Source organism: Micropterus dolomieu, linkage group LG02 (genome assembly GCF_021292245.1).
Source record: "Micropterus dolomieu isolate WLL.071019.BEF.003 ecotype Adirondacks linkage group LG02, ASM2129224v1, whole genome shotgun sequence".
Taxonomy (NCBI): Eukaryota; Metazoa; Chordata; class Actinopteri; order Centrarchiformes; family Centrarchidae; genus Micropterus; species Micropterus dolomieu.
Window position 1 is genome coordinate 3,560,017 of NC_060151.1, and position 18,243 is coordinate 3,578,259.

Below are 18,243 nucleotides of genomic sequence, written 5' to 3' on the forward strand. Positions count from 1 at the left end.
TTAAATCAGACAAATGATATAATATCAGATGGACTTGTTTTGTAGGTTAGTCATGAGAACGTTGCTGCAAGCTTTCCTTCTGTATCAAGCAGCAAAAAGTCTACCATAAAGTTAGAAAACAGGTTTAAAGCTTCACCACCAGAGAAAAATTTTGTACCTGGCAGGGGCGTTTCCAGGCTCTTGAAACATTGGGGGCTTAGCCCAGCTCAGAAATCATGTTTTCACCCCGCCCCGCCTACCCAAAGTATGTCTATAAAGCAACAGTAAATGATACATCTAGCCTACATTTATTATGATTTTCTTATTACTACTGACAATAATTAACACTGATATATATATATATATAATATTAACTGGGGGTCCTCCCCCTGAAAAATCTGGGCTTTAAACACTTAATTTCCTCGGGTGAATTTTTCTGCACCAATTTATTTTATTTTATTTATTTAATTTTTATTGAGGAAACGTCTTTATTTTTATAAAGGGAAGGACAAAATTTAGGAGGCAGGAGACAATTCAGAATATAAAAATATAATAGAATCTAATGCAGTAATCAGCAGCTCATTCTTTTTTTTAGCTTTTATCTATATGTCGATTATTTTCGTGCATTTTGGCGAAATTATTTTTTGGCCCACAACAAGAAACAGCTGGAGCGAGTGGGGGCTAGTAAGAGATGTGATTGGGCCAGCCCAATGTCAGTATAGGCCTATGCTTTGTGGGCCGATCGTTGGCCCATTTTTAAAAAACAGTTAGGCCTATATAAATAAATAATTTGACTTGTAGCCTACTCGACGAGAGGAGCGCACTGCTCTTCATCAGAGGAAGAAAACTGAAACTGAAAACACTTGTGATCAAACAGAAATATCACCACACAAATATTCACTTTACCACCTCTGAAGTTCAGCTCAGGGCCGTTTCAGAGACAAGCATCCTGGAGCAGAGAGACAGTCAAACAGAGCAAAGTGTCTCAGAGCGAGGGGGACAGAGACAGCAGGACACAGAGCGACAGGTGTCAGTGTCACGGTCAGGTGTGTCATGATATTCTCTCACTACTTTGCGGTGACTGTCAACCGATTGTGTTAATACATTGACTAGACAACTAGACTGACCGACAACATTTATATTTAAATGTATGGTTTACAGTTTTGCTAGGTTAGTCGCGGATAAGCGCTGAAGCTGTGAGCAATTCTCTCTCTCTCTCTCTCTATGCAGGGAGGCTGAGTAAAAGTGGGGGGGGGGTCACGTTACGTGAACTTTAAACAAAATGTAGCGATATTATTGCGAGTAGCCTCTTTGAAGTGCTGAGAGAAAGGCTGCATCATGAAGATTATTGCATATTAACATGGAAAATATTTTTGTTGCTGTTGTTGAGTTACATTCGGGCCTACAGTCAAAACATCCGAGGCTAAAGCCCCGGGAAAATGACCTGGCGACGCCGATGGTACCTGGTAAATGTAACCATTGTCAGTAACAGACTGCTGGTTGGAGGTAACACTGCGAGGTCCCACAGCCATCTTCAGTATCTCCTCACAACCTGGCAGGAAGGAAGAAAGAAAGAAAGATGAGGAGGGGAAATAAACTAAAACAAAACAGTATACAACACCTCTGCCCCCCCTTTTCAGATAAAACTCGTCTGCCAGAAGGACACTGCAGTGCCAATTGTGTAATGTGAACAAAGTACAGCCAGGCATATCTGCAGAATATTCCTCCCATGTGACCATTCTCACCCAAATGTGTATTCTCTTTTCAGCTGGGAGGATGGAGGAGGTATGAGTTTGAATTCATGTTTCCCATCAAAAAACTTCTCCTGTCAAGTTTCAAGGTGAGACAGGCTATGTGGAATCCAGATAAGTGCTGGAGGAAGATCATCTGCAGTTTAAGAGATAGTTTGGCATTACACCATTTACATCTACTGTCCATGTCTTACCTTTGATGGCGAACACTCCGTGGCAAAAGTCTTTGAAGTTGATCTTCCCATGAGCGTTAGGATCAAGGTACCTGGTCAACTTCTTCACCTGCAAGACACAGAAGTCAGTGAAATCACAAATTTGCCTCAGATTTTTACAATAAGGACACCACCAAAAACTAGCTGAGCAGGGGCATTAGTTCACCCGTGTGAGCACAACCCTCTTCAAATACTGCTGTTGGTTTTGAGTGAAACAGTATCTCAACAATATTGGATGGGTTGCCAGGAAATTTGGTACAAATTTCCATGGTTCCCAGATGATCATCGAGTGCTATCATCAGGTCAAATCTTTCATTTTCCTATACTTTGGTTCAGCCTCAGCTGTACTTGCTGATAAGTAACTGTTAGTGTAACATTTCTCCCTGAGATTGTACTACCACATGGTCCAGACTTGAACCAAGAACCTCTGGTACGGGAGGCGGACACGCTAACAAGGAGGCTAAAACCCATGGGCACAAGCATCCGTCATAAATGAGTCTCCTACAGTGTCAGAGAGTGAGAATGACTTACTGCACAGCCATCTGGCTTGCGTTTGTATTCATATCATGCTAAACTAAAATGGTGAATAATGTTAAACATTATCTCTACTAAACATCAGCATGTTAACATTTAGCTCTAAGCACCAATCCATCATTGTAGGTCAAGTAGTTGTCCAAAATGGTAGCGTCTGTAGCGTTTAAGCTAAGAAGTGCAATGACAGCGCTTGCTAGTAGTTGTTCAAGATGACAGCAACACCTAAACTAGGATGTCCAACATACAAACAATAAGCTCAGGCCATATTTTAGTTTATGTTTAAAAATTCACCACCATTTAAAATCAGACAGTGGGCTGCGGTTGGCCTGCGGGCCGTAGTTTGGCCACCCCTGTCATACAGCAAGATGCACTGACCACTGCTGACATTACCATCATGCCTCTACTCAGGGCAGCTTTTTTCTGCCCCTTCATCAACTATTCTTCACACAAAGCCAATGTAGCATTTCCTTTGGTTGAAATAACTCTACAGTCACACATAAAAGATTATGACTCTGACAGTCAGACTCAGAGCAAGTGTTGTGAATACCATCTGACACAAGCTTTGATCTTGAAATTAGCTTAGCTGGAAGCGGGGTCGCTGAGTCTGGATAAATCAAAATGACCTATTGAGAGCAGAGTGTGTGGAACAACCACCGGCATCTACAGAACCACGTGCTGAGAAATGTTATCTCACGCGCACAGTTACACACCCCAGAGCTCAGCGTCACATCGTCACACAGGCTTAAATGTCAACACGCTGTGCCTCAACTTAATACTGCTCTGTGTCATCCATTTAATATCAAACACCTACAGACTCTTTAACATCAGACAGGCACGCACAGTCAACTAATCTCTTATTACAACACTATTATACATCTCAAGCTCTAACAGAGGCCATGATTTGTATTTTTTTCTGAAATTCTTAAGGCCAAAAAAATGCCTGTTTGCATTTACATTCAGATAAAACCAGATTATTGTTCTACTACCACCTGTTATAACATCTAAGGGATGTCCCACATGTGCACTTAACCTAATGCATGCGTCCAATAAAATTAGTACAGTGTTTTGTAGACACATGTGCAAGGTGTGCTACAGCTTTCCTTGGATGGTTTCCTATAATAACATAATAATGCATAATATCAGTGAATCCCACACAAGAGAATAACTGGGAAATATTTTTTTTTATTCCGACCTGAGCTCCTCTCTAAAATCGCATGGGTGTTCCCGATCCGAGCCTGGTCTGAACAGGTTATCACAGGTTAGTGTGAGAGGTTTACAAACATAATATTAATATTACCTGACTAGAAGGTAGTCTCCCCGATTTCTTATCGTAAGTATCAATATTTACAATTACGATTCAATTATTTCCTGCCGTGTAAAGGAACAGCACTGGAACATTGAAAAGAAACCTGCACCAGCCAATGAGAGCAAGCTGACCGGGAAGCGGTTAAATCTGTCGTTATGTCTAAGGTATCCTACATTTTTTAAATTGGTTAAGATTTGAAAATCCTCCAGTGGCATTAGTCAACTGTGGCTTTACAGAGCTGAATACAAACCACCACTGAATTTGACAAAAACACGTGTACTGGATTAGAATCCCATACCCCACATTTAACATATGACCACGTGCATCACCAGTAGACTTTTAAAATAAGTCTGCACCTTTACACACATTTACAAATCTACAATAATGGTGCATATTGGTGTGAAATAATAATATATCAGAAATTGTTTAATATAAGGAAAACAGAAATTGTAGGGCTAAAATGAGCACAACATGGTTTGGTCCTTTGAAAAAGATGAGAACCAAATGATGTCTTAGTACACAAAAAACAGTATTCCAGTACAAATAATACTGAACAAATGCAGAAATAAACATTTGAATAAATGCATTATATATGTGCTTTGATAAATATTGCATGTTTACTGTAATAATCCCAGTGTGTAAGGGTACATGCATTCAGCAGTGTGGTTCCAAGGTAAACATGAGAAATAAAAATGTTATTTCATACAGAGTGTAGCTATCTGACTCTCACTGCAGTGAACTGAACACCACACAAACTGATGTTTCTGGATGTGTCACTGGAGAGAACATTGTTTTCCAAATGAAACATAAACGTAAATTCGGGACTGGTGCAGTGGGCACCATCTCATTTCATTGCTAAATAACCCACCAATACGCGCATAGACTCCTCCTGAAGCTCTCATCACCATGGTGACAAAGAACACAGAGATGAGAGGAGCCGAGAGAGGGGAGGAGGAAGACGAAGGAGTAGCTTCCTCTAAGAGCGACGGAGTTATTTTTAGTGATGTGTTCAGGGTGCTCAGCCGCCATGACAGCTTAAAGGAAAATCTACTCTCACTGTTAGATATCATTTATCTGTGATACTCTGTGCATCCAGGATTTAACCTGCCTCCTCTAATACTGATTCCAATTTCTCCACCGGGTTCAGTTTCTTTCTCTTGCTATCTCACGTTTTACACATCAGTCTCCAAATAACCTGGAGTTATTCTAATGCAAGTATAAAGCTGTACTTGGGGACTGGGTGGTAGTCTTCTTGAATGTAAAAGCTTGTTTATCCCTCATCTGAAACCATTACTTACAGTGCATTACATGTTTTAGCAAATGAACTACAGAAACTGTGCTACAACACTCTACTTTACATTTTTGCATTTTCCAATGCCTATTAGTGTTTCAGGATTAATTTCCAATTCTTCCAGGCAGCCACTGGTTTTAATTTCTTCAGCTGGGTATGAAAAGCTTGAAGCCTGCTTAGGACAGGTATAGGTAAACCCAGTCTGCTTTATTATGTTTTGCATTTATTTATGATTCACACCACTGTTTTAGATAAGGCCAACAAACAGCTATGCATTCCTAAAACTCCAGTTGCAGCATCCTCTGAAACCTTAGCTGCAAGAGCTAATGTAAACACACCAACAGGTTTTCTTTTTTAATATTAGCTACTCCAAATGACTATGAAAAATTGCATTATGTTATTACTTATTCTAACCCCAATGCTGCAGTTTGAATTTCATAGCATACTGAAATGAATTCAATCTGGAGACAACATTGGCATACACACACTCCATCCATAATTACAACACACAGTGGGATCAGACCAAGTTCAAACCATCTTCAGTCACCATTCACAATTTAATCATCCATATGTATCTACAATCCATTCTAAAGAGGCTTTCACTCTGTAAACAATCCATTGCCTGGAACAGACTTGTAGACTGGGCAGAGAAACTGTGTAAGCATGTCTGGAAGCAGCTTTCTCCAACCATTGTTCCAAACACATCAGCCAGCCAAAACTTTAAATTAATGAAGACAGACACAGTATTTGGCCCCAAATCTTAAGATATTGTAATATGATGGAATAGTATCTGCAGAACCATGGGCTAGGCAGTCAAATCATGAATCAAGTGTGGACCACTGGCACCCCTGCTTACTCCAGGTTCAGTACCATAGAGCGCCTGGCAGTGCACTCTCCGTGGTACTGAACCTAAGGCTGGCAGTAGCTGCGGCACCCCTGCTGGTACTGTCAGCCCCAAAAGGTCACATTAAAGGTCTGGAGTCCCTTTGGAGCTAATCTGCACCCACCTGCGCCCCCAACATCTTTTCAGGTGCTCCTCCTCCACTGCACCTTCGCTCACATGAAAACCCTGTCTGTGCACATTCAACAATATATCAACTGCGCGCAACTTCATAAATCTAAACTGACACTGTGCCCCAGGTTTACTACCATGACATTTGCACTGCTGGTGCTGAAGCCCACCCAAGGTAGGCGTAGCAACATGGTAATACAGCAAGGTAGCTTGGCTTGGGTTGCTGCACCAGCATGAGAACAGAGTCACAGAGTCATATGGTGTCTGGAGAGCTGCACATCCTGTAGATAGACACCTAAAATCAGTGGTTTCCATACAGGAGTCCCGACCCCCATGAGGTTGCCAGATATGTTGAAGGGCATCACAAGATGATAAACCAGGTAGGAAATGAGAGAAAACTAAAATTTCCTGCACCAAATGCTGTTTACTCTTTGGTAAAATACTGATTAATCAAATTAACCAACCTTATAACCATGCAACCTGCAACAAGGGGACACTGCTTCATATCAAGTGCAAACACAAGCAAAAATAATGCTGGGAGATAAATGCTCTAAATGACGTACATGGGCTACACACCTTTCCATCAATGGTTCTCCCAGCACGTTCCAGCACTGTACGGTGGTGCTTGACCAGTTCATGGGAACACATGATGGAATAGACAGACTGAAATCTGAAGTCTCTTCACCTCATTGCATGAGGTCTGATGGATATATGACAACCCAGTGAGAAATCAGCTAAAGGCCTCTCCACCACTGGCTTCACCATCTCTTTCAGTACAGGAAAATCAATTAAAAAACTGTAGTGATAATATAACCAGACAGGAATGTTTGTTTCCAGTTAATCAAGTGAATTTAATTCTACACAGCTTCAAACTATGCAAAATAAATCACTGGGATTTGTTCTGCAAGTAGGAAGTACAGTTTGATGTCACAATATCCAACATTTATAATAGGAATACCCCTGAAATCCTCAAGAAATCTGTTAAACCCCCTAATACTTCATCTGGTTTTTCTAGTGTTAGTAAGTTGGAAGTCATTTCAATAATATGGAAAACGCACAAGAGACAAAAAAAGACTTAAGGAGGTAGCAAACACGACAGGTCAGTTGCAGTCAACTGTGATACAGCAGCACACCAGTCCCGCAAATATGCTAGCACACTAGCTAATGTGTAGTTAATGAGTCATTAAATGCTACCATTTAAAAACGTAGCACAGTTTGCCTGTTGTTGTCAGGAGCACAGAGGGTCTGTCAGCCGCCACTTGTTACTAAATATCTTTATCAAAATGTTGGCTGACGGACCACTGCTTGTTAAATACAGAACACGGGTGTAAAGGAGCTATGTGTATGTGGACACACGGTCCTTCCCAGCCTGTCACCTCGTCTCCTTGACCGAACTGAAGACCGAGGTCCATCAAGTGCTCCACCCGGATGAAGCCGTCAGCATCCTCGTCACATACGTCGAAAACCTCCTTCAGCCTCCTCAGAAACTGCAGGAGCTGCTCTTGGTCGGGAAAAGCACGTCCGTCCATCGTACAGTTGGCTTCGTCGGTATTTTTTTTTTTTACCAATCAAATGAACTGTTAAAGAATCGGTTTGACGCTCGCCATCGTCGTTCCCCGTCGTCAGCTCCGCCGGACCGACTGGCGTTTCTGCTGTGACATAAGCAGCGTCGCTGTTCAAGAGGCGCGAGAAGTTACGGAAAAGAGCGATGATTTACGACAAGGACACGTGGTGTTGCGTCACAAGCCAGCTGCTAATTAATAATCCAGGTGTGTTACCACAATAGACTGTCTAAAAGAAGGTCACCAGCGACCTCCTGCTTTCTACCAAAATAAAACGGGACATTGAGTAGCTGCATGACCTAAAATGGCCTTTCTGCTGTTCCTTCATAAAGCGGGCTCTCCTCTCCACCTGCACTGGAGACCATCTAATGACATAAACACCCAAAAAACAATCATGAAAATTATGCCATTTTTAACGTGCTTAAGTTGTGAGATACTAAATCAAGAGTATGCCATCTGACGGTATGTCGCGTCTTAGTGAAGAAATTGCATTCATAAGACATAAAGCACACATTTGCTCAATTCAATAGTCAATAGGGATTTTGCCACTTCAGCCTTGGTGTTGTGTGCCCAGTGGATTGTGGTGGCTAAAGTAGCTAATCTTAGCTAAGATTATTTCTATGCAACTGATATTACTAAAAAACTAAAATTTTTTGTACTACTCTCAAACTACCTTCAAATGTTCTAATAAATGTCACATAATGGCTATAAGTTATAGTCTCTTTAAGTCAGAAGTTTGACTAAATATATCAAAATTATTAGATAAGAGTTGGGTCCCAGTTCCTTACTTTATAATAAGTTTGAGCATGTAGTATGTCTCAGTGGGGGGAAAAAATGATTTCCAAATTTGCTGTTGATGTAAGTTTTCCTCATGCAAAAGTAATGCAAGGGAAGATGTAGTAGCTGCAAAAAGAAGTTATATTAACAGATTATGGTGGTGAGACAGCTCAAAATAGATTGAGATTGACAAAAATGAATACATATCTTTTGTTTTTGCATTGAATTCTTATAGGCATAATTTCCTGCTAGTACATAACAATAAAGATGTTTTTATCTTGTAATCTAACTGTAAAAACAACACAGATTGAAATTGGAATACAGCAAGTGACAAATCAAAATTTGGACTCATTTCACTAGGAAAACAATGTTCTCTCTAATCTAAAACCTGACTTAATATCATAATTTTGACTTTGCACTTTTTTGTGTAAAACCTAACTTACTATGACATAATGTTTACATTGTGTTTAGCAACAACGAAAATTTCCACATTGGAATAATACAAAATAGATCTACCCTAGAGTCAAAGCAGAAGACACAGGGTTTTATTACAAAAAGAGATTATACAAGACTGATAGTCAGTCACACAACTGTACAGTCCCAGTCCTGGAAACAATCACTCATTCCACATATTAAAAATAACAGCATTTCATATCTAACCCAATTTAAATGCAACGATTAAAAAATCTTTCAATAGGTACACCTGTACATTGCAATGCAGCAGCTCACAGACAAGAGAATATATTCAACTATCATATCCCTTAGCTTTCATACGCAATGTAAAGAGGGGACTCCCAGTTTAACTCAGGCGCTGGAGAACATATCACAGGATCCTGAAAATAGTTTATTCGAGAAAAGGCAAATCCATTTTGCCAAACTGGGGGGAGGTGTACACAGTCACTGGTCAAATTTAAATGATCAGCCTTGGTTCCAGCAGGGAGTCCCACCGTTCTGTCACCTGTGGGAGGAAAGTAAAGATGTTACTTTAACTAAGATTAAAACAACATTGAAATGGATACTTTGGGAAATACTAGAGAAAACGGCTCCCAAATTAGAACTACTGCTACTTTCTGCATATGCAGCTGTTATTGTCTCTTCACCACTTTCTCCTGTTTGGATGAGGAATTAAAAACAGGGGATCTCTGGTGAATGCACTCACTCAAAGTCGAGAGAAGGGGGGTAAAATGTGGCCTCAGAGACAAAAAAAAAAAAGCTTTGGCTTTAACTGCTTCTGCTGACACTGTAACTGTGTCCTACTGCCAATCGTACAGACAGAGACCCAAACAAGTAAACATCAGTGTTCCTTTGTAATAAGACATTCTATGCAATAAGCTTTTTAACTTTCATAGCTTACTTGTACAGATGCTAATAGAAAGGAATGAAATGACAACGCTGAACTATTTCATTAAGAAGTGCCGTTTATGAGATTATTGATATAATAGTAGCTACATGCTAAGGCTTACCCGAGAGCTTCTGGATACTGCATACTCCACGCTCTCCGAGCCATCCGGGTTCTGATAAACCAGGTCAAACTTTCCAGGTTCTACAGGAGCTGTGGGAGAAACAGCAGGTTATGAGTAATCACAAATGTGTGGTAAATGTTGGAAAATACTGTACAATCTGCTCTGGCTACGTAAATTCCATTTAAAAGTCCATGACTTCTGCTCCGAAAGTGTTTATAATAACTATAATAAGGTATGTCTATAGTAAGCTAACAGGGTTATTCATCAATACCAGGGATTCCACCACTACTTCTTTACCTGGAAAACTAATCTTTAGCATGTTGACATATTAACTTTGAACTAGGCATTTTAATAATAATATTTTATAGGTCAATGGTGAAATGATTCCTACCTTGAAAAGTATTAAGTAGTTCCAGGTCAACCTGTTTGGTGGTTGGGTCAAAGCTCAGGATCTTTCCCTCCTAAAAAGTGCAGCAACATGGCTGTTAGTGAAGCCTTCATTATGACGCTCTCTCCAAGGCCCTTTACAGTAACATGATATCAATAGTCAAAGCTGCCGTTTTAGATTACTGTGGCAGAAATGATTACACCCACCTTATATTCTGATACCTCAGGTGTATAGTTCTCGGTTAGCTCCAGCAACTGGGAACACACACAAACAAAGAAATGGAGTTAGGAATTTAAGCTTGCAACTAGATTCAAAGTTCAGTCTCTTACTTTAACAAAAGTGCACTCAATGATTTAATACTATTGCTTTCCATTATTGGTGGCAGATCTGTTAATGGAATAAAGATAAATAAATATATATGGTTGATTACATTAAATGTGAAAAGAAAAATTCACTTTCAAACAGCATTAAAAGCTACTGGTAATTCACCTGCAACTAGGGCTGCAACTAATGACTATTTTTGTAGCCAACTAATCTGTTAATTATTTATTTGGTTAGTCACGATTAATTTGTCACCCTCAGGCCTATTTTTAGTCTTAGTAAGTGTGAAGATAAATTCTTTCGGGGCGTGTTAGCTTTAGTAAACAGTGACAGGAAAGGCAGGCGAGGGAAAGGGGATGATCTTCTGCAAAGGGCCACTGTGGTAAGTACATGGTACTACCTGGTGAGCTACCGGGGGGCCCCACCCTTACTAAGTTTAAACTCAGAAGTTCAATTACATTATTTGACCTTCATTTCTATTTTGTGCTCAACAATTTGCGTTAATTCTTTTAGCTATTAAAATGTGTCTGGCTCTCACTTTGTAAATCTTTTCGTACTTCTACAGTATCTATGAAATGTGTGTTTCTGTGTAAAACGTGAAAATGTGAGTGAAAAGTCACGGTCCTCTGTTTGTTTCTTCATTGTATATTAAGGGCAGCTGTTTAAGGGCAGTTACACAGTTATCCTGTGTCATTTTGAGAGACCTGGTGGTACTTTTTTTCCCCCCTATATGGCGCTTTATGATTGAAAGGAGCTTCTCCAAGAGATTTGTGGGAAATAAGAGTGGATTTTACCATGTTTGATCCAAACTGAACAGTAGAAACAGGGCTACAAAGCAAAACAGGTTAGGTTGTAGGTATGCAGTGTTAATACTGTAGCTGAAGAGACTAGACTAAGTTTACCTTGAACACAATCTTCTGCCCCACTTGTGGAGGTGCAGCTAGCAGGGGCATAGAGCTGTAATCCTGTTTGGGAGCACTTTCTGCGCCGTTCTGCACGCAGAGACACATAAAAGAGAATAATAATGTTCATCCACAGTATTCCACAATGTTATCTTGACATGTACACTAGTGATGCACTTGAACTGGAAGGTGCAGACAGACCTGGAGGACCACAGACATGTTGGTCAGTGAATCAGTCTGGTAGGATGGCTCCTTGGTCCCATTATAGCTGAAGTCAAAGCCGTCCTTGTGCCCTCTGATGCCCCCTCTGCCTTCACCCCATCCAAACTCTCCAGGTCCACCACGCCTGTTTTTCCCCCGGCCACGGCCTCCCCAAGCCGACGGCCTACCCACACCACGGCCCAGCTGCAATGGCCGTCGGATAACCAGCTCGATCTCCTCTTGTCCGTCTGAGTCACAAGGCTCCGTGGTTTTGTCACGAGGAGGCAGCGCTACGCTCGCAGCCTGTTTCTGTGCCCCGTTTGTGGACTGCTGGGCCGGAGGAGCCTGCTGAGATTTAGAGTTTTCACTTATTCTTCCTTTGGGGGCTGTGGAGTTCACGGGCTTGTTTTTTGGCGGGCTTTTTACACTGGAGGCCTCATCAGAGGAGGAGACTGTTTCAGAAGAGGATGACGGAGGAGGGTGTGATTTTGTCTGCCTGGGTTTGGTGGTTGGAGGCACCTTGGAAGCAGCAGGGGTGGAGGAGGGTGTTTTGGGTGCCGGTTTTTGAGCAGCTCTTTTTTTGGGAGCTGCATCCTCTTCACTACTGGAATCTGAAGAGGAGACATTCTGTGTTCTTGCTGGTGCCACTGGGGGTTTCTTGGTGCTTTTAACTGGCTGGTGTACACTAGCTGGGATTTTATTGGTAGAAGCAGCTGGTTTGCAGGTGACAGCAGGGCCATTTACCTCCGCCTCCTTTCTTTTCCTCTTCTCTTTTTGCTTTCCTTGTGACTTGTCAGTGCTCTCATCAACTAAAGCCTGCTTAGCATCCCTCTCCAGACACATTTTTTTCCTCTTTTTCTTCTTCAGCTCCACACCCACTCCATGTTCCCCGGGCCCGTCCTCCTCTGCGGGTCTCTGCCTCTTTCTGCTGTTTTCACTTGCTGTATCTGGACAGCCGCCGTGCCCATTCACCTGAGCCAGGTAGTCCACCTTCACCCTGGCAAAGTAAGAGTGAACATGAGCAACTCTGGAGCATTTAGAAACACGTCTTTAAAAAGGAAAAAGTCAAAACATTTTCAGATGAAAGTCAAAGTCAATTTCTTGAACTTGGAAGTAGTATCTGACAAAGTCGAATCCTAATTTGAGGTTGACTTACTGGCTTTTCCCAGAGCTTTTGGGCTTTAAGTGACATGATAACTGAGCTCTATTCATGAAAACTGAAAAAGTCGTGGAAAGCATTGGAGAAAGCTAGCAAGTAGATCTTGAGTTAAGACAAAAACAAATAGGAGAGAAATAATATTGCATTAATGCTCCAGGACACCTCCCACTAGGAATGAAACAGTTTGTTTGGGTCAATGACGGCGGAGGACAGCGCTGCAGAGATTTTTCAGTCACTCCGGTCCTATTTTAGTTTTTGTGAGAGCGCTGAGGGAAACTTGATTGAAGAAAATGACCTTATAGTGAGCGCAGGGTGAGTTAATTTGTAGCTTTGGTTTGTTTCTCTGACTTGCTAACAGCGTGTAAACCGAAGGTGTTGCTGCTCTTGTAAAAACGCTACACGTTGTTCTGCTGCTGTGTGCGTCGTGTGTCTGCAGAGTCTATTCATCCGCTGCACATGATAACACGTTACGCTGTTTACCAACCAGCAGATCTACAAACGCTACAGACTGCTCTGTATTTAAGTCAGTTTTTGGGCTCATTGCACTTACTATCACTGTCTTCTAAAGACTTATTTCTTTTCATATAATTGTCCACGGGGTCATTGTGTTACCTATATAATATAAAATCTTGATAATTCACACTTAGATGATTCTCATATGTTTACAAAAGGTATTGGTTGTTATTTTTTATGCAGAGAAAAGTTTTCAATATAAAACTTGTGTATTAGTAGATTTTAATATTTATTTGGGACATTGTTACAATACCGTTTTTCAATGAAAATGAGAATAATTATGTGAAAACTATCATTCCCTTCAACATCGCAAATCATATCGGAAATGCGATATCAAGCAAAATAATCTCAGTTCTCAAAAAATGTTTATCGTTCAGCCCAAATTGAATAAAGGTTTCACAAATCTGAAACTGTGTTTGGTTGAAACCTTAGACTCTGTGGGACATTCTAGTCCAGATTTGTGAGCTCTAGGTATAGTGGTTTTGGATCTGGACCTGGTCTAATGTGGTCTGCATGTGGAGAAAAAGCAGTGAAATTGCCCTTTTTTCATTTTCACAAATAAAATAAAGTTTTTTTTGTTTTGTTTTCTTTGCTAAAATGGATAACAGCTTTCACAGCAGTAAGAGGCGCAAACAACGGAGAATCTGTGGCTCAGCAACGTAAGTTAACTTTCACGTAACTTTCCCTTTACTTTCCCCTTAACTGCCGAATCGGATGCTGACTCCAGCGTCGTCTTTCTAAGTGAGCCTGATGCTGACAAACTGTATCTCTGCCTCTGCAGGTGCAAGAGATCATCCCACCCGACTGAGAAAAGATCATAAAATAAAGATGTTATTGGAGGCCAGAGCTGGATTTAAGCCCTTAGGCTCTAATTGTAACCTAAACAACTGCAAATTCTGTCTATCCACTAATATCCAGTATCAACAGAGCTGGGTCATGAAGCCTATACCTTGTATAGGGTAGCCTGCCTGGTGATTTTCAAACTTACCTCATTCAATTCAATTTTATTTATATAATCACCACAACAGTTATCTCACAGCGCTTTTCATAAAAGAGCAGGTCTAGACCGTACTCTATGATGTTATTTACAGAAGCCCAACAGTTCCCACCAAGAGCAGCACTAGGAGACAGAGGCAAGGAAAAATTTCCTTTTAAGAGGCAGAAACCTCGAGCAGAACCATGGCTCAGGGTGGGCGGCCATCTGCCTCGACAGAGCTGCCGAATCGGAAGCCAACTTCAGCGTCGTCTTAGAAAGGAGGGGGCCCGAAAATGACTAAACTCCATGCTTGTCTTTGCCTACATCTGTAAGCGTCCTTGAGCTGAACTGAGAGCTGCCACATGCACCCATGAACTCTCAGACAATATGACTACCGTCGTAACAAAAGCACGCGCACCTGACGCTGTCGTTGTCCCGCACCACATAGATGCTCTCCGTGTGCGGCAGGTAGCAGTCTTCTATGAAGAGGCTGAGGATGCTCCCGCGGCTGAACTCGAACTTCTCCCTGATGATACTCTCCAGATCCGACACCACGCGACACGTGTTCAAGTCCACCAGCAGCCAGCACATGCGGCAATCAATGACAGCGGGCGGCGGATAGTCAAAGTATAATCGCACGCGCACAAAGTTGTTGCTGTGAGTAGCCATGACGGCTACCACACGCCAAAAACGCACTGCTCGTGTTCCGCCGGAAACAAGAGGAGTTTTTTCGATCGGAGTTTTCAGGACAAGAGTGTCAAATCAATCCACACATAGGATCGTAACTGGAGAAACCTAAACCAAAAGCAGTTTATTAAAATCAGTTTGACATTACTATCTTGAAGTGATAAAGATATTACCCTTACTCATAACATTGTTGATTGCATTTTTACCAAATTAGAGAAAACACCAGCCAAAATTACTTTTCAGAATTAAAACGTTTTTTTATATAATGACTACATGAATCCCGTTTCTGCATCGTATTCATAGTAGGCTATTAAATGTCAAGTTGTGAAGTAGGCTATGTGGGTGAATTTGCCTAAATTACATATTAATTATATTTTTCTTTCTTTATAATACATACATTTTTAAAATACTACATTTATTAATCTGAGGTCAATTGTTTTGATGATCAAATCAATTTAAATCAATCTATAATTAAATCCATTTAGATGTTTTTTTGTCCTTTGGGCTTTTATTGTGAAGAACAAATGACTCACCGGAAGTCGAGGTAGCAGTGGCCTCTTTTAAGCCAACTCTTTCCCAACACTGCCCTCTGTTGGAGTGGAGGGAGAGAGTAATACAGCATGCTGAGCGCAAGGAATTAAGGCAATTGTAGTTCATCAGAATGTCTTCAATAGAAAAAATGTTTTTTTTTTTTGGTAGCTAGCTTGAGAGAAAAATCCAGAATGTCAGACTTTAGCTGATTTACACCAAAAAATGTCAACCTCTCCCTTAAAAAATGATTGTTAATATATAGTTTACTGACATATACTTCAAGAAACATTTCCATACACACATACGTACATATATATATATATATATATACACACCGGTATATCCCAAAAAAATAAGGGAACACTTAAATCACACATCAGATCTCGAATTAAATTTAAAAATTTTTACTGTGCATTGTATAATTTGTTGAGAAAAAAATGGCGTAACAACGGCCAATGGAAACTTAAATCACCAACCAAAAATCTAATCTAAAAAGTTGAAATCATAGGCTGGTCTAACTTGTGTGACTTTCAGCATGGCAACTCCGAATGTGACTCAGTAGTGTGTACAGCGCCCCATGTGCCTTTATGCATTTCCGACAATGTCTGGGCATGCTTCTGATGAGATGGCAGATGGTGTCCTGGGGCATCTCCTACCAGGCCTGGATCAGGGCATCAGTGAGCTCCAGGACAGTCTGCGGCGCTACTTGGCGGCGTTGGATGCACCGATACATTACGTCTCAGAGGTTCTCAATTGAATTCAGGTCTGGGGAACGTGAGAGCCAGTCAATGGCATCAATGCCTTCATCATCCAGGAACTGCCTACACACTCAGGCCACATGAGCCCGGGCATTGTCCTGCACCAGGAGGAATCCAGGGCCCACTGCACCAACATAAAGTCTGACAATGGCTCTGAGGATTTCATCCCGGTACCTAACAGCAGTCAGGCTGGATGGCTAGGAGCTGGCAGTCTGTGCCTCTTCAGACCCCCCTGACCCACCGCTAAACTGGTCATGCTGGATGATGTTGCGGGCAGCATAACGTTCACCACGGCGTCTCCAGACTATTTCACGTCTGTCACATGTTCTCAGTGTGAACCTGCTCTCATCTGAGAAGAGAATGGAGCACCAATGGTGGACCTGCCGATTCTGGTGTTCTCTTGCAAATATCAGCACAGCACAGATCCCACTAGACACTAGATATCAGGCCTTCATGGAGTCTTTTTCTGACAGTATGAACAGCACACATAACATGCACACCAGTAGCCCGCTGGAGGTCATCTTGTAGGCCTCTGGCAGTGCTACTCATGTTCCTTTTAGCGCAAAGGAGCAGATACTGGTCCTGCTGCTGGGTTGATGCCCCTGTCCAGTAGGTTACTTTCATATATATATATATATATGAAAGTAACCTACTGGATTACAATCACTTACTATCCCTTTAAACAGTATCTCTATTCTTTATTAGTTGAAATTCCTACTTTATTCTATTAAATTTAACTTTTGTATTAAATTTATTCTGGACTACATATCTTGCCTAGTTTCCACCTTTCCTTCCACATGGCAAGTTTTGAAACAGTGAACTAAAACAAACCACGTCGTCAGTCAGCTGACCGCTAGGTGTGGTCATGTGATTTCTTGCAGTAATAAAGGCGTGTGCAGCGCGGTCCACAAACTCAAGCGTCAACAATGGGCCGGGCAGGAGCAGCCTCCACTTTCTTGTTTCTACTCGCCGTTGTCGCCAGTAAAGGTATGATTTATGGCTTCGATATACATTTTTTTTAGCCAGCTGAAGTCAGACATCCCGAGCGAACAAATTACACTGTTTAATGTCTGCGAAGTCTGAAAATACTGGTTTCGTATCACAGCATGCCTTGATCAGCTGACTGCAAATCGAAAGTAACGCTGCTCATTTCAATAGCTTCTTGTGCCTGTATTGGTTTACTACTTTATTAGAATTGGCCTGTAAGTAACACGGTAACGTAATGCCACGTTAAAGCTGCGAGTCTTCCTGAATCCCGCGCAGGGCTCCCCAGTCCGCTGAGAGGCAAAGAAACCTGGAGCTATGTGGAAGTGAGGGATGGGGCCCATATGTTCTGGTGGCTGTACTATGCCGACAGCCAGTCTGCAGAGTACAAGGACCTGCCTCTGGTCATGTGGCTGCAGGTAAGATACGACCACCAACTTTTAGCTGTTTCTGCACGTCTTAACCGATTTACGTGTCTCAGAGTTGGGCTTATTTCCCCCCCAAGCATCCTGTATTGTCTTGTGTCTCTGAATGTGCTTTCCCTTAACTTCAGGCAGCTCCAGGTTCCCATGCATTAGAAAAAGAGATTAACAGAGACTGACCCATACAGTATGAGATGGGTCTATAAGGGGGCACACTGATTTTTGCTTTACACATCAAAATCAGTTAATTGGCCGTGGGGAATACTACTCAGCCATTGACAACTTTATGGAAGTGCAATACTACACCGCTAACTGAAGCAGGTTTTAGTTCATGTCATAGAAATATAAAAACAACTCCTAAATGAGTGGCTGCTGCAAAGGTAGGGAAAGTCACAAACACTGGTCTACCTTTAGAAATGGATGTCCGCAGCTCACATAGCATTTGTAGCAAATAAAGGGGGGGAGGGGGGGGGAGGGGGGGGGGGGCATCTGGTCTGTGACTGACTGAGTAACC

At 41.7% G+C, this 18,243-nt stretch overlaps 3 protein-coding genes across 3 annotated transcripts in view; 1 reads left to right on the forward strand and 2 right to left on the reverse strand.

The window, feature by feature from the left end:
* The window catches only part of rab11fip4a (RAB11 family interacting protein 4 (class II) a), a 24,820-nt gene extending 17,110 nt beyond the window's left edge, over positions 1-7,710 (reverse strand). The window contains exons 1-3 of the mRNA XM_046030226.1: positions 7,462-7,710; positions 1,925-2,012; positions 1,443-1,531 (exon numbers count right to left, since the gene is read on the reverse strand). Of these exons, the coding sequence (XP_045886182.1) occupies positions 1,443-1,531; positions 1,925-2,012; positions 7,462-7,614 (330 nt within the window). The 5' untranslated portion in view covers positions 7,615-7,710. The remainder of the gene's footprint in view (positions 1-1,442; positions 1,532-1,924; positions 2,013-7,461) is intronic.
* Positions 7,711-8,953: 1,243 nt separating this feature from the next.
* Positions 8,954-15,063, reverse strand: coil (coilin p80). The gene is made up of 7 exons (XM_046074898.1): positions 14,766-15,063; positions 11,700-12,696; positions 11,499-11,588; positions 10,482-10,529; positions 10,279-10,348; positions 9,888-9,976; positions 8,954-9,382 (listed from the first exon to the last, which is right to left on the reverse strand). Exons 1-7 carry the CDS (start codon positions 15,014-15,016, stop codon positions 9,335-9,337), a joined length of 1,593 nt encoding a protein of 530 aa, XP_045930854.1. The 5' UTR covers positions 15,017-15,063; the 3' UTR covers positions 8,954-9,334.
* A 2,125-nt stretch (positions 15,064-17,188) lies between these two features.
* The window catches only part of scpep1 (serine carboxypeptidase 1), a 6,616-nt gene continuing 5,561 nt past the window's right edge, over positions 17,189-18,243 (forward strand). The window contains exons 1-2 of the mRNA XM_046074910.1: positions 17,189-17,310; positions 17,587-17,726. Of these exons, the coding sequence (XP_045930866.1) occupies positions 17,250-17,310; positions 17,587-17,726 (201 nt within the window). The 5' untranslated portion in view covers positions 17,189-17,249. The remainder of the gene's footprint in view (positions 17,311-17,586; positions 17,727-18,243) is intronic.

Coding starts and splice junctions, on each gene's coding strand:
- coil (XM_046074898.1), bottom strand. CDS start 15,016: ATGGCTACTCACAGCAACAACTTTGTGCGCGTGCGATTATACTTTGAC. Junction 11,589..11,699: donor ACATGTCTGTGGTCCTCCAG/GTCTGTCTGCAC, acceptor CTCTGCGTGCAG/AACGGCGCAGAAAGTGCTCC. Junction 9,383..9,887: donor CAGTATCCAGAAGCTCTCGG/GTAAGCCTTAGC, acceptor TTCCTCCCACAG/GTGACAGAACGGTGGGACTC.